Genomic DNA, 22,542 nt, shown 5'->3' on the forward strand with positions numbered 1-22,542 from the left:
CAATAAATGTATTTACTCTCAGAATATTTTCCCAACACACAAACTGAACCAGCAGGCTGGGTAGGCTATTTACCAAGTTCACTGTCTTTATTTTGTGTCTATAAAAAAAAAAAAAAGTCTTTAAATCCTGCATGAATAATGCAACCCAAATGACAGAGAGTTAGCTAAAAACTAAAGGTCACTAACGCAGAGTGAAATACTTTTTTCATGCAGTCACTACTGTTTATGGAAAGCATCTCACACTGCCTTTATAACACAGAAATATAATTATCTATTATGACTATCACAATTAATTAGGATTTCAGTTCCACTTTCTGATAAGGAATACTTTATAAAGGGTTTATCATTTGGAACCTATGTCTTTGGTAATGCTGATAAATCATTTAATAATGAATGCGTCAGTAATAAGCCATTATTAAAAACCTTTGTGTGTACTAACTTAACTTGCTTTGTGTTTTTAGATGGCTCTATAAATCTTTTCTATTTTTCACTACTATTTACTCGTCGGTTTGATCGGTTATGATAACATTGTACTCAGCAACATATTGTTGCAAACTCAGAACACAGTTATTTTGCTATAACAGGGGGACAAACTTGAGCACATAGAAGATCAGACCGGTCAGATAATCAAAACTGATCGAATCAAAGGCCAGAGCGACAAAAATAAAAAACAAGTTGTAATAAATTGTACTTTTCCTTTAATTCATTGGGAGGACGGTTCGCTGTTAAGCCAAAGCGACCACAACCCTAGTTGTTCTTACTACTGGCGTATTACTGATCTATGAAGCATTAGTGAATCATTTATTAACCATTAATAAAGCATACTTTGTAAAGTACGCCTAATCAGAAAGTAGTACCGCAAATGTCTTATGCAGGTAGCAATTTGAATCTTTTAAAATGGACAAATTTAAAAAAGGAATTAGTGTATAAATGAGCCAATCTAAAGGTGTAGATGTACTCAAGACGATATGTGACCCAGTGTTTCTCATTTTAAGAGCAATGTGCTTAGGAATGAGGACTTGTATGGAGGATGCTGGATCTCAGCAAGGTTATGGTGAACTGAAAACCTTACAATATCAGTAGCTTAATATCAGTAGCTTATAGCCTATAGATATAGATCGAGCCTATATCCTTTTTAGTCGGTTAGCTCCGGCTGTATCATCTCTTAAAAGATTTGCTCTGCCATTATTGTTTACCAACCTTAAAGGAGCTATATGCAACATTCAGAGTCTGGGCCGGGATTGCCTGCACATGGCTCTCATCACAAGCAAACATGAAGCCAAAATGGCGGCAGTGCTAATGGTGCCAACAGTGCTGAGGGAGCTAACGGTGTTCATCTGGAACCCTTAGGAACACTTAGGAAACGGCAATCAGCGGTAACCACCGTATGAGCACAGTGCAGAGCGGCAGTGGCAATTAGCTAGCCAGTGGGGCATGAAGGGAGCGACTCACGTGCACTAACGTGCACTCACGGCCGGCCCGGCTACTAAAACAAAGAACAGAGAAGCTCTGATTACAAGACACACAGAGGGAGTGTGACTTCATTCTCTGCTCAGGCAGACATTAGCCTACTCTATCTTTACATAGCAAACAGTTGTTTGCTGCTATATTAATGTTCTGAATGTTGTATATAGAACCTTTAAAGAATATTATGGCCTAAGTGTTCTATACACCGATACAATCATATACCTTTTGTATGGAGGATAAAGTGGTGCTTTGTGACTGTTACAACTGTCCTGAGTTACAATAAGTCAAAACATTTAAGGATACAAACACAAAATGTCTCATTTTTTAACAGCATTGGCTCCACTGACAACCATTGCAAAAGTCTTTGGTCACATTCAGATGTGTGATTTTCTTTGAAGGCACTGCCGCTGCTGCCGATCATGCTGCCGAGAAGTTCGATCTGATGGAGTCCTCTCGTAACTGGCGGTGCTTCCCAGTATCGCACTCTTCACTTTGTGTGCGACGCTCAATGGTAATCCTGTAGTTTTTTCTGCAGAGGGATGGATCACATTAAAGGAAAAATCTTGTTTTTCAACAAAAAAACAAATAGCCTATTCATTTCAGTTATCAACACCAAAATCACTGAGAGTTAGAGAAGCAGCGGCTAAAACAGAGTCTTATTACTTATTTGGTGATGAAAACTTGAAAATCTTTATCTAAACTATGTTGTAAAAGTCCATTACATTTTGCAAAGTGACTCTTTCAGCTTTAACCTATTGCACATGTACTGTACTTAGATAAACACGGTACTTTTTCTTTGCAATAAAAATGTCTGCGGTGTCACTGCATAGATAGTCAAAACTACGAAAACAAGACCTAAATTGTAAAATCACATTAGTCAAGTTATCCATTTATACAGTCAAAAATCATATTAAAGAACATTTTTAATTGATTTCTAATTTCTTATTCAAAGGCATACAAGTATGGTGGCCCTGAAGTGCAAAACACAACAGCAAAACAGAAAATACAATGGCAAAAGAGCATGAAAGCAACTTCTGTTTGTTGTACTGCAATATAACCCTGCCCATGAGAGGCAGCAATGTGCCGCAAGTCTGCCGGAAATCCAGAGGAGGAGAAGTACTTCCGTTTCTCGCAGACTGCCAGACAGTGCATCCAAACAGTGACGAGGAATCATTGACCAATACGTACCTACCTGTTCCGAATTTGAGTCTCACCAAATGCCGCTGCATTTTCTCTTTTGCTGTCGTGTTTTGTGAACTGCTGTTGTCTTTTGCGAACTGCCGTTGTCTTTTGCGAACTGCCGTTGTCTTCTGTGAATTGCCGTTGTCTTTTGTGAATTGCTTTTGTGTTTCGGAATTGCGGTTGTTTTGTGGATTGCTGTTGTCTTTTGTGAATTGCTGTTGTATTTTGTGAATTGCTGTTGTGTTTTGTACTTCAGGGTCACCATATAAAAGAGTCTCTTGGCCTTTGAGTGGGAGGGCAGGTGGACATGTATAATTGACGGCTGAGCCACTTGACAGTACTTGAACACAACAGTATTAGTATACATGAGCAGATTAATATCACCTATTGTTACCTGAAAAAGTAGAATGCTATAAGCATTGCCGTTCCCAGAAGAGCTCCCACTATGACTCCAGTCAAAGCTGATACTCCTAGTCCACCTGTTTGGAAAAAGCAGTTACTGGTAAAAAAAAAAAACCATGTACTCCATCATACATGCTGTAGATAATGTACAAATTCCAAGTCAGATTTCACAGGTGTCGGTGAACAGTGGTGTTCATTTACATGGTTTATCCGCGACCTCTGTGTGTGCTTTATGTCTTCCTCTCAGGGTGAAATGGTCAGTATTGAAGGCAGGCAGCACCTGAAAAGTTCCATTTTCACCAAAGTAGTTGGCCACCACCTGTAAGTTAGTATACGATATTATCATCCAGTTGAAATCCTACAAGCACATTAACCATCTTCTACCTGTCAAGAAAGATATCACAAGGTTGGACATATTTTGCTTCTTCTTACCTCATAGGTTCCTGCCTCAACATCTGTCATGGCCATCAAAGAGAAATCCCCATTTCTGTCACCATTGACATCCATAGATACCTGGCCAGCGATTCCTGTCGACCACCATGAAAACGATGAGAACATCACTTAGCTACACTCCCAAGAAAATATAGGAAAAGAATATTTCTTCTTTGTTGTTCTTGATTACTCATCTAACGTGCTATTGTCCTATGTCAGTCACTGTGGGTGTATGTGTGTTAATGTCCCAGCCACAAGATGGCAATAGCTACATTAGAAGTACAGTATGGGAACCATGCAAGTCACTGAATTTTCCAAAACATGTTCCTGCTAAATATTTCACAATAAAAGCCATGTTAGAAAATTAGGGGATTCTACCAACTGAAATGCTTCAGGGCTTTTAATTTGGAATGTATGCTGGAAGTATCGAGTTTGTATTATGGAGTATGTATTAGTATGGCGCTTCTGCAACATGATCAATTGAAACAACATTTTAAAATATTAAAGTAGCAAATTTAGACCTTGCTAAAGTATGCACTCTGTGTGTTTTCTAGTTAGCTGCTGCCTTTTTCAAAATCAGAAGCTTAAAGACATTGTAATTAAAAATTAGTGCAAACTAGAAAAGTGTCGAAAACACTCAAATGTTGAATATTAAGTCTTGTTAACACTACTCTATGAGAGTCACAAAATTGAAATTTGAAGCAAAGCAAATGAACATGTGGTTTACGTTGAGCGCTCCAGAGTTGCAGCAGCTGTTGGATGTAGGCTATAAGTTTAAAAGGAGTTGAAATGTCTCAGTTGAAGTGTAACCCTGGAAAGGATTTAAAAGTGTCGCTTCACTAAATAGGGTCAAAGGTTTTGCCCTTTTGGAACTAATAGAATTAGTCTATTGAGCACAATGTAGCTTGTTATTAGCTCACCTTCCTCAAGTCCAAGGTGGCCAGAATTTTTGGGCACCCTGGACTTCTAACCTCAAAAGGCACAACTAGACTACACTGTCAACCATCATACCAAATTTGAAGTTCCTAAGTTAAATAGTTTCCGAGTTCTGCTCCAGAAACAAAATTGTGACATGCGAACGGACGGAAGGACAGACGGACAAACGGATGGAAGGACGGACACGCGGAGCGCTATATACCCCCGACTACGTTGTTGCGGGGGTATAATAACTCTACTTAGATTTTCACCACACCACACTAGTAACATAACACATAGTAATCATAGTGGTGTAGTGTGTTTTACCTTCAAAGGTTCTGTTCCACATGCGTGAGGTGATCTCTGTTCCGTTCTTCTTACTGTATCCATTTTTCATGGCTTCATGCAAGGCGATGGCATACAGCAACATGGCATCATGGAATCCCTCAACAAACATGTTGACCTAAAATGGAACAAATAGTCTGATTGAAATTTCGATGATGATGCACAACAGTCACAATGTCTTCTTAAGACCATTTTTTACAACTTATGCTTTTTAAAGTATCAATCAACATGAGGTATTGTCATGTTTATATTGTGAATCGAAAGTGAAAAAAACAAAAGTACATCTGTAACTAGCGCTAATAGTCAATGTACACAGCATCTGGCTGCGTTGCATTGCCCTGTCACGGCTGCCGGATGATCTGTTGCCATTCTAGTGCGTGTGCATCCACCGGCTCAGTGTCCATGCAGCACATCTAACACGTGGCTCTATTCCTTGCTCTCTTTGTATGACTGGTCTACTTTTGCTGGAGCAGCTCATGTCTCTGAAACATGAAATTCACTTGTGAATGTATATAAATAACTGCATTTGGTAAAATGACTGAAAATGTATTTCTAATGATGCATTTCTCTTGTTTTTGACTTTGTCCTCACACATACACAGCAAACTAGTTCTTCCTGTTTGTAGTTAGTAAGAGGGAGAAAAAAGGAGAAAAGCAAGGGAGGGAGGGAGACAGTCCGTTAAACCTCCGTTCAGTCCCCTCCTCCTCCTCCATCCTCCGTGGCTTATAAATACTATGTTGACCAGCACTCATTTCCAAGCTACCAAGCTGCTGATAAAATCATTATTTTAGGATCATGACATTGTAAGACAAAATAAACAAAAATACAGTTTAATGACGGTAGCTGTGCTGTGAGATCGGCTATATTGACATTTAAATTAAGTGACGGTTAGAAGCAATAAAGGGTCGTCATATTCAAGTAGAGTAGAAAGCATCTTTTCTTGAGGACAGTCAGAGGACAGAGACCCTCAAACAGTTGTCTTAGTGAATACAGAGGGTGAAGAGTCCCTCCAAACCAAACAGCCCTTTCTCATTCCCAGGGCATCAAATACCAAATGCTTTTTCACGGCCGTCGGCCTTAGATACCAACTCACAAAGCACCGTTGAGCGTTGGTATAAAAAGCCCCGAGCTTACCATTAACTACGATGTAAGCCCATCCGTTTCAATATTAAACGCTCGGGATGATTAAGTTCTGTCTTCTGTTACCACTTATCAGCATCTGCAAATTCATCATACAATCAGTCACTAATACATTCCATATATAGGATAAACAGATATACGTACACTTCCGCAGTCTTTGCAGTCAGGAAACCCGGCTTTTTCGATGGACTTTTTCATTTCCACGGAGAAGTTTTCAAACTCGGGCTTGACAGTCCTGAGCAGTGTCACAGTGTTCAGAGCAGCAAAGGCTTGCCTCGCGTCGTTATCATATTTATCTCCTCTCTTCCACGAGCCATTGCCTAGAATTTCAATTATAAAAGCACAGAACAAGGGAAATGTTCCAAACATTATCGTTAAAACAACAAAAATCAATTTTCAAAATACCCCCTATCTGTGTGTAACATCCTCACTCACATAGTCATGATTCAAATGTACCAGATGTCACGGTCACACATTTCAGAGTACAGAGCCAAAACAACAGAACATGTGTCACTGTACAAATATTTATGGACTGCACTGTAGATAAATAGAAAGCTTATTCACACATTAAGACTGCGGAATATGTAAAATAATTCAGTTGAATTTTCACAATTTCTTCAGTTTGTAAAAAAAAACACATATTTAAAAGTAACGTGACGTTAACTTTACCATAAGAAGAGGCATTGAAGAGTTCAACATTAAAGAACATATAATTGCCATTGGTCAACCGTCGTCTGTGTGCAGCCAGCATGATCTCTCGTATTTTGTCTGCTCCCATGCACATGATCACCACTGCAGGAAAATGACACAGGGACAAATACAGTTATAGTCACATAGCCAGAGTCAGCAGTTTGCATGAATACCATAAAATACAAGTCTACAACAACATTATGTTCATTAGGTCATTGAGGGAAATTTTATTAGAATTATCTTCCGTTCATTACTGACATCTGCGGAAGTTACGCCACTTTTGAGAAAAATCCTTCAACAAGGTGTTAGATAGGATCGATGGGCAAAAGTGAAACTCCTTACTGATGTATAAAGACGCCAACAGAATCACAATCTGAACACTGACTACTACTCAGTTGGATTCTGGCAGAGTGGCTTGCAAAGATAATCATTATTATTTATTAATTCCAGATCAAAACTGATTTAATCACAAAGAAAAAATTAGCAGAACATAAGACAATAAACATTGTAGATTACTTGAAAGAACCAAATACACACATACTATGAATTTTTTTGTTTGATTCAGTTCTCACTTGGCATTTATCAGTATCATTCATTTATCGCAAAATAATTAACTTTGATATATTTTGTTCTCATTTTGAAAGATAAATTAAAGAAATATTGAGTGTGTTTAGAACACACACACACACACACACACACGCACACACACACACACACACACACACTAAATTAAGAAAGAAAGGAGGAGCTGCTTGTCCTTTTTTTTTTTTTAAATCAGCTTAATTTGAAGTTTGTCCAAGTCCAAAATGTTTTTTTCCCCCTAATCTGATAGATGGAAAACCCATAAAAGCTCAGCTGAAAACATTTGAGTAGAGAAATAGGCATTACAGTAACATAATATTGATTCATATTTGATTAACGCGGCCTAGTTTGACCATTTCGTCGGAGTTCGCGAGTGATTGACAGCCGGCTCTCATAGACGGCAGACCTCAGATCAGCTCTTACTGCTTGTTTTCCTCCGGTCTGTGAAATCTTGCAGATGCCGTTAGGAGCACCGGAGGACACAGAGGCACATGATTTTTTTCAGGTTACCTGTCTCGTGTACTACTGTTACGATATAGCGACCGTTTTATAAAAATAACTTTTTTTAATCATATTTGCTCCAATCTCGCCTACTTCAGATTTAATCGTTTAAGTCAAAATAAGTTACAGTTTGACGGCATGAACAAAAAATGAATAAAATTTAATTTTATTAGTCATGTCAGCAAAACCTATCAGTAGTTTAACTTGCTTGTTCTGTTGTGTTGTGAGCTTCTTGCAGCACATTTCTGTATTTGGTTGTGTTTTCTCTATTTGTGTTTTTTCTAAATGCTGCACATGTTTTGTCACATTGATGAAGATGTTTTCTTAATTTGCCTGTGTTTTGTCTATTTGCATGTTTTCTTAATTTGAAGTTCGTTGAGCTCTCAATGCCACCATATCTATTTGTATAATTCTCACTTGAAGTATCTCCTGCTGCTCACATTTTTGCAGACAAGAACACTTAAGAGTGAGTCGATGACAATGAGGGAAAAGGAGTTACAGCACCAATACCCTCCAAAGTTAATATATATATAACTCTCCCTTTACAGTATTTAGCCACGTGCTTCCAAAAAGGTCTCAGGCAGAGTGACTATATCAATGATACACTTCCAACTGTGTCACCAGTGATGGAAATCCCGCAGTGGAGAAGCTATTCTCATTTGGAGAATGTTTAATCATTGAAAGTAAAGTAGTGAGCAAAGAGTTTGCCAAAAAAAAATATCAAATGAAAAAAATCTTTCACTGGGGTTGATATAAACTTTTCCTTTGGTGTCCCAGTGATTAAAAATAAATAAACCAATAAACAAGTAGCTACACGAACAAGGGTTGCGATTGAAAACACAGTAACCCCAGCGTCCCTGTTAATAAGGAAGATTCAGAGACTTGCTGGAACATTCCTCACAACTCTGTCACTTAAACACACCTCCTGAAATATCCCTTGAGTCAGTGGGACAAACTTCACCTCAGTCCTGCCAGCACTATAGCACCCTTTAATTACACTGGGCTCTACACACACTACTGGCCCTGTGTATGCTCTGCAAGCCATTCCATGGGGCAGTGCTTGCAGCCAGCAATATTTCAAAACTTCTGGATTTTCCTTTTTGCTAGGGCACTGATGCTAGTTACAAATTAACTCAGGAATGGGACAGCACATGGCGCACTTACTGAGTGCCCACAGTGTATTTTCAAGTGCCCTGTGTTGGCCGTAAACTTCTAAAGCGAGAGCATATGCAAATAGGGGGGCTGTTGTGCAAATTTGTAATGCCATTACTCCAAAAACAAGGATTCATGTTGTTGGATCCGTCTGTCAGAGAGGTGAGCAGGATAAAGAAAAGAGAGTAAGGTGGAGCAAGCTCATTTTTAAAATGAATCTCAGTTGGATGGAGACAACATGATACATCCGTTTATAAACACTGATGATTACCAAACTGACTGAACGACTGCTGGATAAGATGACTGATGACTTCCCTGTTGTTGTCCTTTGCCCTTTTCAAGCTGACCCTTAAGACATTTGTGGTTGTACAGTAAAAGCGAGCCATTGCCTTACAACTATGCTGGAGTCCAAGGGGAGTTCTCTCCAAACACAAAGACTTCATACAGACTCAGGATGGGAGTGCATGTCTCAGGAGGATTAGCATCAGAAATGGACCAATCACGCGAGAGGTGCTTCATTTTCCCCTCCTAAGTGTTTGTTACATGTTGTAATATTGTGCAGCCAATGGTACAGAAAGCTGCAACAAATTGGTGAGGGGATTTCTTTTACAAGCAAAGCATGAGGTGCTGGTAAAATGATACAAGTAAGAATGATGAATGAAAATGTTAGTTTGTGTTATTCATTACAATGGGAAAGAACAGGCAGGTAATGTGTAATGTTTTTTACTTCATATCTTCTCTCAGTCATACAACCCCGCACATTATTATACAAGAGCATGAAAACAATGAGGGAGGGTGAAGGTTTTTATCATCAGTAGGCAATTGTTGTTAAATAATCTATTCCTCAATAAATCATACAATATTTGCCTCATTGTAGTGGTTTTCCAGAAGCAGAAGAATCCAAAACTTAAATAAACTTATACAATTAATATAATCAATCTCTAAAAAATATGATTTGTCATTAATTCTGAGGCTGAACTCTCACTCGTGAAAGGAGCATAACCATGGCTACAAACTGAATGGATGAAAACTGCCTTTTTGCTTGTGGTAGTGTTCATGGTGTGAGCGCGATAATCCACCTGAGTTGTCCTGATTTAAAAAAATAATGATGTTGTGGATGGAATGTATTATTTGCCTGCCTTCTACTCGTCTGCTATTTTTGTTTATCTATTTGTGTACACTTTGTGTATATATACACACACACACACACATACAAGTATACATATATATATATTTTATGCATTTAAGTCACAAATCATCACATTCTTTTCTGCACAGCATATGTACATGACACCCTCTATCTTAAGACTCTTGAATCGGATAAGGATAATGTCTATAAAAATAAAAATTTTCAATAACAAATATTATTTCCAGTCCCACCGGTGCCCAGTTTAACTGAAACTGATTCTGCTCTATCACATCATGTTGTTCATCTCAGCCACAGGTCTACCTGTAATGCAATTATAAATGCACAGCCTCAGGCTCTACTTTTGCCAGACCTGTTGGACAGAAGCTGATGACGTACCAACAACCAACCGCCTTTGGTAAACTGTGTTTTCCATCGAGGACACAGAGAGAAGAACAGAGAGTGCTGAGGATTTTTATTGCTGTAAAGAAAGGAGAGCTCTTCAAACGTAAACAATAGTTCTGCTTTATTACAACTTTGGTCTTATTTTTGTAGTTATCGCCATCATTCTTAGAGGTTACGATGTTCTAAATAACTTTATTTGGTGGTAAAAAACATGAAAGTGAGCGTAAGTGAAATGTTGGTTATAAAACAGAAAACTGTGTGCAAGTACAAAGGTAGGTAGGTCAAAGGTGAAGCAAGACGTGAGACCTTAAAAGTGATGGATGTTTACAACAGACAGTGTGGGTAATAATTTTACCATTTTCCGTCTCAGACAGAACACAGAACACTTCACTGTGCAGAGGAGTAATGGTCTGAAATATACACTCAGTGATAAGAACCACACTTGGAGCAGTTTAGGGCTCGGTTCGAATAGCTGGTTCTGTTTTGGATCTAATTCCAGGTTGATAAAATATCTCGATTTGTTAAGTTGGGACTAAAAGCTCTCTTATTGAATATTTTACTCAGGTAAGCAGGAGCCTAAACCGGCTCTGAATGTCATTACCTCATTAAATGACAGACCTCACTGCCGACATGATGACATCAGTTGCAGATACTTTAATGTTAATGCCATAGATGGTGGGGTTAACATGCTGTCTGCAAGCCAGCATCTATACTCGGTCAAAGATCACAAGTTAAAGAGAGCTAACATTACTTCAGTCAAGAGAAGACGATGCGTTTTTGTTGTGCACAAAGTAGTGAGTCGTCTCTGATCTCACAGCTTCACATCGATTTCAAAAGTTGGAATCTCCTAGTAAAAGCAAAAGCTCGAAATTTGGGAAATATGCCTATTGGATTTCTGGCAGAGAGTTCGAGGAGAAGATCGATCAAATATGAAGCTACATTCAGCAGCTGGGTAGCTTAGCTTAGCACAAAGACTGGAAACAGGATGAAAACCAAAAGGTGCCTATACCAGCAACTTTACCGCTCACTAATTAACACATTACATCTTGTTTGTTTCATGTATACGAAAAACTAAAGTATAAAAACGTCAATTGACCATTTTACAGCAGCAGTGATGTGCATACATAGTGGCTAAAGTGACTACAGCCGTGGCCCCTTTTACCTCTTTGGCTGAAGAGCCCCTCTGGGCCAAATTAATAAATATATATTACCAGTTGCAAGTTGCTACGAGAAGCTTGTGCTCATGCCTGCCCATTATGTTTTGCGTGTTTTCTGGATTTCTACGGTTCACTGAAATGATTTCCCAAAGCCAAGAGCAACTTCTGTGTAAAGGAGACATCACCTCATCCTAAAATACATAGTACAGTGACAATCAGGAAACACGCAATGGTCTTTAGGTATTTTCTTCTTTTGTGGTCGGATTTGAGGTCTTGTCATAATGTAATATTAACCCTAACGCAATAAATTGCATCCTTTAGCTTGTACTTGCATTGCTGGAGGTGTATGCCATTGCCTTCACTGGTGGACTCAGTGGGCCCTGGTGCCCCCATTATCAGGAAAAATTAAAAAAATGAATTAATAAAATGCTACAAAAGTGCCTTATGGTAGATAAAACATGATAAAGTGCCCTCTATGGTAGCCCAATGTGCAAGAAAACATGATGAAGTGCCTTCTAGTGTGTCCTTCCAGTGGAGAAAACATGATTAATTGCCCTCTAGGGCACAATTAATCAAAATTGAATCAAAATTGCAATATAACCTATTGCAATTTTCTAAATCGCAGGAGGCGCAATATTTGTTAAAGGCAAAATGTGTGTCAAAAGACCATTTGAGCTAAAATATTGTCCTGCTGCAGAGATGTCCTGGCCTACACATCATATTGTACAGACTTAAGAAATCTTTGTGCGGTCTAGAGCCCCGCAAAAATCAGTAATCAAGTATCAGTAAGTATCAGAAAAGTAATTGTGTATTATTAAAATACTCAAAATATGCTCAACATAATAATGGTACTGATTTACAGCAAATTGTTTTTTATATATATATATAAACCTAATAATAATAATAGCTTCCGTTCGCTACACTCAATGATGAAGAAAGATTCAGGACATAGTGCAAGATGTCTCCACAGAGTTAAATTAGGATTGCTTAAAGACAACTTAAGTTATGAGCCAATATGTGTTAGACCAAACCAACATGCCCCAATCAATATGAAACTTCAGATTTTGGTCAATAATTGCACCGAGAGCATGTGCACCAATATTGGGGAAATACACGTTTTTGGCATTTGTGGGGCCCCCCATGGACTCAAAATGCTCTCGCACGATTATTCTCAACTTGATTAACTACTTACAACAAATCAATATCTTGGAAATCTCCCAGAATCCGGTTTATCAAGCATACAGATTGCACAGGGGTCCTGAACTCTAATCCTGACTAACTCTGCATCAACAGATACCAACAAATAAAAATGCTGTTGCTTATCCATCCAAAACAAGCCAGGAAGGATATGATTCTAATTCTTAAACATATTATACTTGACATTGCATCGAAATTAGGGGCCCAACGTATCAATGATACATGAACAGAAAAACAAATAACCAAACAAACAAAAGCAAGGAGAGACTGGAATATTCAATCGCCAGGAAATTATTAGTGTGTTTCTGAGCTCGGGGCTGATTACATTTGGCAATTTGGCACTTTAGTAGTTTTCCTAAAGCCGTCATTATTTATGCTATGAAATGACATGTTTCGCACAGTGGAAATAGAATTACTGACAGTTATCGTTGTTTCACCAAATGTCAGGAACATCATTTAAATACTAAACCTTAGTAAAATGAACATGCACAACACATTGCAATACATGAATTTAGGATAATCATATCAGAAATAGGTCCTATGACACTTAAGGCAGAGTGCGCCACCTTGAAGACCGTCCCAAAGCGCTTATTTCTGCTTGGAGGAGCGAGGAGGGATTTCTGAGGAGCGATGAGCGAGGATAAACAAGAGCAGCCTTCATGGAAGTCTTTTACCGACCGACAGGCCCCCTTATTGGTTATCAGTTATTGATTGATTGATTGATTGATCGGACTGGTCTGATAACGTTACATCACTGGAGTTTCATACCGGAAGAAATAACAGATTCAAAGTTTTATATTTTAGTTGTCTTCTGTTTCACCATCTGGTTAAAATCTGTGTTAACTGTAGGTGTGAACAACAGACGGACCATGTTGATGGTAAAGTGTTCCAGTAGCAGAAGGACCTGCAGTATCTCTCCTTCTCACACAGCGGCTGACGGAGCCCGTCACTGAAAGAGCTTTATAACAAGCTGACAACGAACGTTTCCAAACAACTTTCCTCATTTATTAGAGAGAGTTTTCTTTTTATGATCTGTTATTTCCCCCATTAACTTTATTAAGGATACAATTAAAGTCAGAGAGAAGGAGAGTCTGTCTGTCAGCAACAACAACTTTTTTACATCATTTATCGTCGTTTCTATTCAGTCACATGTGAGGCTGATAATTCCTGAGTGTCGGGTTTGATATGAGTTACATAATTTACATTTTCCCTGAAACATTTAGCCTAATAAATTATTTCTTTAGCCTAATAAATAACGTCTCATGTCTCTAAAAACACATCTCCTTGTTTCTTCTGTCCTTGCATGGTTTCCTTGCGTCTCTCAATGCATCCCAGGTGGGAGGGACTAAGACGCAAGTGCGGGAAACGTGAATGCAATTAAGAGATGCACCCTTGGGAGTCTCTGTCACTTGGTTTTATGGCGGGGAACTGGCACCAAGGAATGCTTTTGATGGTTCATGTGTGTTATCAGATGTTGTTTTTGTCTTTTACACACACACACACACACACACACACACACACACACACACGCACACACAAACACACACACACACACACCAGCATCCTGTGGGTCACTTGCAATGAGAGCAGAGGTCAAGAAGTTAGAGATCGGGTTCAGGGGGGAGCAGGAGAAGCAGGCTGTATGCACTTCAGACCACGGCCCAGCTGAGGGCGGCATGGTAAAAACAAGAGGTTATGACAATATGTGTTCCTCCGTGCAGGCCTATATCTCACTATAATGGAAACATTTTAAAACTAAAGTGCAAATTTGAGGACCAACCAGACTCCTGCACAGGTCCTGTTTGCAAACCAGTACCCATCCGCAAGGCTCAACGCCAGAACAGACTGTTACCCTCAATTATCTAAAAATCAATTCTGGATCTGACCCGACCTCTTAGTATACAGTAGCTAAGACACACACAGCCCGTGATCAGATGGGCTCAGAGCTGCTGCTGCTGTTCCGAATAAGGGAAAGCTCAGAACGCCAGCATGCTGTATCGGAGCACTACAGCCAGGGGAAATAAATATAAATGATATAAATAGATTAAAAAAAAAAAACACGGTGATATGTGCAGATTGTGGATGTTTTCAATGGCTTTGACACGACAGACAGTACAATAGTAGCTATGCAGAATGGATGTAATAAGACTGTGCTGTTGAAGGATGCCAGTGCCAGGCCAAGGACACTGTTTACAAGATCATTTTGGCAGTTGCACGTGTGCTCAATTTTCATGTTCGTGGAAACCCAGGTTTCTGGTCTTGAATCTGGCCAATGTTTTCTGTAAATTGTGTATGTGACAGCATGATTGACTTCAGTGTGCAGGATAGTCACAGCCAATCTAAAATGTCAGAGAACTGGAAGCTGTGTGCCTGAGTACTGTTGGAAAAAGCTGAGAAATGCAACAGCACCATCAATATGAAATCTTCACATCATGTTATATCTAGATTTGTTGGTATGCATTTATACACAGGTGAATCCCCTATATGACGTTCCGAAGCGAGCGGATGACGGCCTGCCTCTCCCCTCTAGCACGGCTGCTGAAAAGCTGTACAATCTCTGCCTGAAACCCTTCAAACCTCCCAGTTAAGCACCTGACATGCCAGGAATACTAATTTCTTGCCATCAGGTGCACTTTCGTGGCTCTGCAGCATTTAGCATGTATAATATATGCTAATTTATACAACAGCCACTTCTGTAAAATGAGGTGATGTAATCAGTAAGTGTTATGACCAGTGGATTGTAGCCAACAAGCTGCTTATCATAGTGCTAAAAACAGCCTTCGCACACATATATTCTCATTTGGTTTGACTTTAAGGGTGAAAAGTGACACCAAATCAACAGGACTAGTGTAGTCATTGGGCTTTAACACAGCAAGTATATTATAATACACTAGTGCAGTAGCCTAGTTTTTATACTGTACGTCTCATGTAGAAAAAGATAACAGTCCTGCTGCTACTAATTCATGTTGTTAGGTAGTAAGTTAAATATTCAAAATTAGTGTTATGTTCATGGAAAAAGCAATTTTGTTAGCCTGGGTCTCACGTTTTTCCCAAAAGAATGTTATGCCAATTTGTTCTGACGGTCATGTGGATACATCATATCTTTTATATGTCTGGGATTCTCAATTGGAAAGCTCATGGAACATTTTAAACTGGCTTATTTTCTACCCAAGAATAATTTATTTTACTCATAAATATCTCACTAGCCCATCTGTCCTGAAATGGTGCAGAATAAGACAATGACAGTGTTTAAGGTATTACAGTACGTGACTGTAAGGCCTCTTTATAGGCCACATATGGAGAGGGGGCATCCAATTTTGGATACTTGCTTTCTGTCTGCCAATTCCAAAGTCCTCTGAACATTTTCAAGCAACTAACCCATGTAGAGCTCATCTCTTCAGTCTGTAGCGGGGATGCACGATGATATCGGCACGTCATCATCATCGACAGATAAAATTAGATATCGGCATCAGCCGGGAATTAACATATCCTCCGATATGACAGGCCGATAAGATGACACATATGTGCACGTGACGTGAACCGTTGACGAAGTGGGTGGGGGGGCTAATCACCTTAACAATACTACAGTATTAGCTTAAGGCATTATGGCATTTTACACTGCATAAATTGGACTTTTCTTCACTCATGGCGCTTCTACTCTTATTTGGTTTAAGTCTCTGCATCTCCTGACAGAACAAAACCACGGTTGAATTTTCAGCCTGAAAAAAAGCATTTTTTTCAGCCAAACATTGTCGAAACAGAGCAGCTAATATTGGTAACGAGAGCAACAAGTTAGTGGACTGTCGAGCGTTTGAGTGCCGTCTCTCTGCCCCGCATTCTGTGAAACACAGAGGTCAGAGGAAAGGAGAGAAACTATAACCCAACAGTAAATGACAGCAAAACGCAGTAAAGACTCTCACACTGAGCACATAAATTAGGTTAACAACATATTTTGTTTCTTTCTTTTGGGGGTGGGGTGGGGAGGAGGTCTGCCTGGCAATGGTAGGGGAAACACTGTGTAACCTGTAAAGTTGAAGTAGTTTACTTATTTTGCACAGGTAATGAGTATATTTCGAAAAGCATTGTATTTTATGTCTGCATCTGCCAGTGGGCCATCATGAAAACACTAGGCATAATAATATGTTGATTCCACAACAGGAGAGACTTGATGTTCTCTGCAATTAGGTGGGGGAAAAAATGCATATTGGTATCGGCATATAGGCAAAAATCCAATATCGTGCATCCCTAGTCTGTAGACATAAGATGGTGTTCCATGCCAACAGCACGCGGGACGTTACATAAATCTGGGATGAAGGATGGGGGTGGGGTGAGGACAAATAAAAACACAGATGCTCATCACAGTGTTCTCCTCAGTGTCAGCTCCTACATGAGGGATGGATGAAGTGGCTTTACTCGGCTCTGCAGGGGATCAGGGGCTGAGGAGGTGGGCAGTCGGGCTGCAGCTAAGGATTGTTATTAACCTATCAAAATATTTATTTCAATCATTTATTAAGCTGTGACAAATGTCCAATCACCATCATGGCCCAAAGTGACATCTTCACATTCATTTATTACATTCCTGTTTACATTATAGTTTATACATTTTTGCAATTACTGTCTACCACAAATATCTTTTATTTTATATATGTTATATTTTATCCCTGTATTTTAACTTTGCGCTATTTCATGTGTTAAATTCTCATTTTACACCCGTGATTTTCATTTTATACATATTTAATGAGCATTGTTAAAGGGAGCCTGCAATTTAAGATTGTCACTGCCAGCGACTAATTCTCTATAATTGCTGTGCACATGACAATAAAAGACTTGAAACTTTGCTTATTTTGACTATTCTGAAGGACAATTCATTATTTATTTCATTGTGAATCAAAAATGCCAAACATAGATTCACATTTCTGTGAACCTGTGTAGTGATTTCTGTCCATGCTTCTTCCCTGAATAGATCCCTTCCTCTCGCGATTTTAATCTAAGTGATGCGGGGGGACAAAATCCACAGACCTTGTTCAGGGTAAAAATGCATGGTAAAGTTCAGCTGAAGCTAATATTAGACTTCAGCAGTCTGAGTTAAACATTACAAAGTTGGTCTGTTTAATGCAATGTTCCCTCTGTGTTTCCCTGGACAGTGTTTACATGATAAGCTGCAGTGGAGGGATAGTAACACAAAAAGGGAGTTTGGTATTAAAAGACTGTAACTCTGGAAGATATCCGCTTTATTTTTCTAACAGCCTCATATAAGCGTTGGCTAAACTTTATAGAACAAAAACTGCGATATGCTTGGCTTGCTTTGGCATTTTGTACCAAACGTTGAAAGAATAGTAGGCAGATTGAATGATAGTGATTGAAATAATAATAAAAACTCATCATTTAATTGAATTCACTGGTAACTATGACCCATACAAGCAATCAAATCTTGGTGTTTGAGATACCAAACGTGGCTACAGGTTGATTATCAAATCTGTAACTAATTACAGTTATTTACTTTGGATTGATGATCTGTCAATATTTTCAGCTCTAGTGGGCAGATCAGTTGATAAATGAAGCCAACAGTGGCATATACGCCAGCTGACACTACAGGTGAATAGGGTAACATTTTTAACTAACAGATACCACAATGAAACTTCCCCAATTGATTACTTCCATTAAGGCAATTGTTTTTAGTTTTTTTTGTGTATTTCAAGTTTTCTATAATGTTTTCTTTAAATTTGCAAAGAAGGGATTATCTTATTAAATATGTGCTGATTTGAATACATTTCCAGAACAGAAATCTGAACATTGGATAAAGCCAGGTTCAAAAGTATTGTTTCATTCCGTTGACATATCAGAGTCAAAGGTTTTTACAGCGGGAACGTTGGATATCTCTTTGTATCACTCAATAAATCACAAAACAAAAAAAATCTATTTTCATTATGTTTTTAGGAATAAAATGTTCTATAAATCAGGCTATGAATGATACATTGACAAACCTCTCAGTAAAAACCTTCAGAATATAGATAGGGATGGAACTGGGAAAGTTTGGTGTACGTATAAATGCTGCTGAAGTGGAGATTTCTGAGAAAATAATAATTTTGAGAAAAGTTTTTAAAGATATGGATTGTAAAATGTCACACTACAGGTATATAGAGTAAACATGTTTAAGTAATAGATATCACCATGAAACTGAAGACAATTATTTTTTGTATTACAAGTTTTCTGAAATGTTTAAATATGCAAATGAGGCATTATCTATAATGCTAACTTTTGGTGAATTTAGGAAAAATCTACAGACACAAATAGACTAAGTGTAATAAAATTAACACCCAAATGTGTATTTTGGATGTTTTCTTTCCACTAGTCTGAAAGAAGAAGACATGTTATGGAAGCAAAATAGCCCAACATCTAAAAAAAAATGGACCAGTGCATGAAAAAAATATGTTTTTGCCCCTTAAATGTAAAAGTGACACAAAATAAACTGACATGTGATGCCAAATTAGTCAAAATATCAACCCTGACATGTTACTTGGTTTTACGGATGACTTATTTAATGATTTATAAGATTATTTAAAGGTCCAATATTATGCTCATTTTCAGGTTCATACTTGTATTTTGTGTTTCTACTAGAACATGTTTACATGCTGTAATGTTCAAAAAACACTTTTCTTTGGACCAGTGCATGAAAAAAGAGGTTTTTGCCCCTTAAAATGTAAAAGTGACACATAAACTGACATGTGATGCCAAATTAGTCAAAACATCAACCCTGACATGTACCTTGGTTTTTACAGGGGACTTATCTAATGCTTTATAAGGTTACTTATCTAATTCATTTAAAACCACAAAGGTTTGTAGTGGAAAAAAACATGCATTTACCTTCAATGTCCTGGATGTAAAATAAACACCTGAATGTGTATTTTGGATGTTTTCTTGTCTGAAAGAAGACATGTTACGGAAGGAAAACAGCCCAAAATCTAAAGAAAATGGACCAGTGCATGAAAAAAGATGTTTTGCCCCTTAAAATGTAAAAGTGACACATAAACTGACAACTCTAGACAATTATTTTTTTGTATTACAACTTTTCTGAAATTGAACGTTTAAATATGCAAACAAGGCATTATCTATAATGCTAACTTTTGGTGAATTTGGGAGAAATCTACAGACAAAAATAGACAAAGTGGAATAAAATACACACCTAAATGTGTATTTTGGATGTTTTCTTTCAACTAGTCTGACAGGAGACAGCCAAATAGACCAAAATCTCAAAATGGATCAGTGCATGAAAAAAGAAGTTTATGCTGTTTAAAATGTAAAAGTGACACATAACCTGACATGTGATGCCAAATTAGTCAAAACATCAACCCTGACATGCAACTTGTTTTTAACAGGTGACTTATCTCATGATCTATAAGGTTACTTATAGTGTCTAAACATCTAATTCATTTAAAACCACAAAGGTTTGTAGTGAAAACATGCATCTACCTTCAGTGTCCTGGATGTTCTGCAGGATGTCATCAGTGTCCAGTCGATCCTCTAGAGAAAACGCGTAGGTCTTGAAGTTGAAGTCAGCCATCAGGTGGTAGACTCCCTCCAGAGTGAAGTAGCAGTTCCTCTCCTCCTTGTCGTCTTCGAACACCAGCAGCGCGGTCTTCCACGTGAAGTGCTCGAACATCGCCGTGAAGGTCTCTGCCATCTTCACGTAGGACGGCGCGATGCGCGTCAGGTGGGAGTACTCGCTGTCCTTGTTGCTGAAGCCGGTTGCCAGGGCACCTGCCGAGATCACCGGGACGTCCCAGTGCGACGCCAGCCTCACCACCGCAGCAGCCTCGTACTCGCACACGGGACCCAGGATCAGATCCGGCTTCTGCCCGCAGGACCGGTCCACCAGCATGAACAGAGCGCCATTCAGACAGTCCGAGGTCTCGAACTGGATGTTGAAGCGGAAGCCGGAGTACCGTCCTGTCTGCAGCCACCGCTGCGCGTAACGGATCGCCGGCTCGACGCGTGTGCGCGAAAAAGGGTAGGAATTATTTTGTGGTAGAAACACCAACACGTCTATGTCCTCGGTGAGTGTCACAACTGGGTTCAGGACCATTAAAAAGTACACACACAGTGTGATGGGGTATGACATGATGCGTTTTCCCCAAAGTTAAGAGAAATGGCAAAGTGTTGGAGAGATTCTTCAAATGTTCCTCAAGTTGGCTCCACTTGGCAGAAAACAGAAAGCCCTCCTTAATGGTAAATATGTGTCTTTTTAAAGAATCCAATGTGCCTGACTGTGTGTGTTTTATTCTGCATTTGAGAGTTTCCTCCTCGATGGTCTCCTTGAACCTGCTCAAAGTCTATTCTCTCTCCCTCTCCACAGCTGCTGATCTGATCCCTCTGCCAGGCTCGGAGAGATCCTTTCCAGCTCAGCTCAGCCAGCAGTCAGTCAGCACACACACGCTGGCTCCGGCCTGGAGTTTTGAAGCATCTTTTTCACGATGATTCCTGCGTCATCGGAGCTGCTGCCCACCTCCTTCTTAAAGCGACACTGCAATGCTGCCGAGCTCCACAATGAGCCACTTCAACACCAAGCACCAGTTTAATGGAGTTAATGGGGAATTATGGTTGTGGGAAAGCCTGAAACAACAAACAACATGCACAACTTTTCCTGTGTTTTTTTTTTTCAGAGATCCAGTTTATTCTTGATGCACATCTATCAGGGGTCAAAAGGTCATATGTTATTAAACCTTAAATAGATGATGTATTTCATTTTAGGGGTCCTTAAAGCACTTGGGGCAATCTTTCAAATTTCAGTCGTTCCTCTCTTTTTGTGAGGTTATATTTGTGGTTTAAATGAATTAGATGTATGGAAACTACACTTAAATAACCTTATACATTATTAGATAAGTCACCCGTAAAAAACAAGTTACATGTCAGGGTTGATATTTTCGTTTTTTTTTTTTCAGAGAGGCAGTTTATTCTTGATGCACATCTATCAGGGGTCAAAAGGTCATGTGTTACTAAACCTTAAATAGATGATGTATTTCATTTTAGGGGTCCTTAAGGCACTTGGGGCAATCTTTCAAATTTCAGTCGTTCCTCTCTTTTTGTGAGGTTATATTTGTGGTTTAAATGAATTAGATGTATGGAAACTACACTTAAATAACCTTATACATTATTAGATAAGTCACCCGTAAAAAACAAGTTACACGTCAGGGTTGATATTATATTATTACATTTAAGGGGGAAAAATATCTTTTTTCATGCACTGGTCTATTTTGAGATTTTGAGGCTATTTTGCTTCCATAACACGTCTTCTATCAGACTAGACCAGGGGTCAGCGACCTTTACTATCAAAAGAGCCATTTTAGGCAAAAAAAGAGAAGAAAATCTGTCTGGAGCTGCAAAACATTTGAGCATTGTGATGAAGGCAACATAGTTTATAGTTGAAGTATAAAGTATATAAGTCTAATGCAGTGAGGGCCAAAGAGCAAATGTACTACGGAGTATTAGGGCCACATTGAAGGAAAAGAAATCGGAGATTTCCAGAATAAAGTTGTAATATTACGAGAAAAAGGTAGTGACATTATGAGAATAAGGTCATAACTTTATGAGAAAAAAAGTCATATTAAGAGAATAAAGTCAGAACTTAACAAGAAAAAAAAGACGTAATATTACGAGAATAAAGTCAGAACTTTACGAGAAAAAAAGAAAATTACATGTGAAATTATTACTTTATAATGTTATGACTTTATTCTCATAGTATTATGACTTTATTCTCGAAAACTCAGATTTATTTATTTTTCCTCAATGTGGCCCTAATACTCCGTCGTACCATAGACCTACAACAATGATAAATAAAAACGAAAATGCAAA

General features: G+C 38.7%; 1 protein-coding gene across 1 annotated transcript; it reads right to left on the minus strand.

Annotated features, from left to right (window-relative positions):
- Window positions 1-61: 61 nt before the first annotated feature.
- On the minus strand, window positions 62-21,112 carry npr3 (natriuretic peptide receptor 3). The gene is made up of 8 exons (XM_037778924.1): window positions 20,164-21,112; window positions 6,553-6,675; window positions 6,028-6,203; window positions 4,726-4,861; window positions 3,484-3,578; window positions 3,253-3,370; window positions 3,044-3,128; window positions 62-1,996 (listed from the first exon to the last, which is right to left on the minus strand). The coding sequence occupies exons 1-8, from the start codon at window positions 20,810-20,812 to the stop codon at window positions 1,885-1,887; spliced, it is 1,494 nt and encodes a 497-aa protein (XP_037634852.1). The 5' UTR covers window positions 20,813-21,112; the 3' UTR covers window positions 62-1,884.
- Window positions 21,113-22,542: the final 1,430 nt, after the last annotated feature.

Source organism: Sebastes umbrosus, chromosome 8 (genome assembly GCF_015220745.1).
Source record: "Sebastes umbrosus isolate fSebUmb1 chromosome 8, fSebUmb1.pri, whole genome shotgun sequence".
In the NCBI taxonomy this organism is placed as follows: Eukaryota; Metazoa; Chordata; class Actinopteri; order Perciformes; family Sebastidae; genus Sebastes; species Sebastes umbrosus.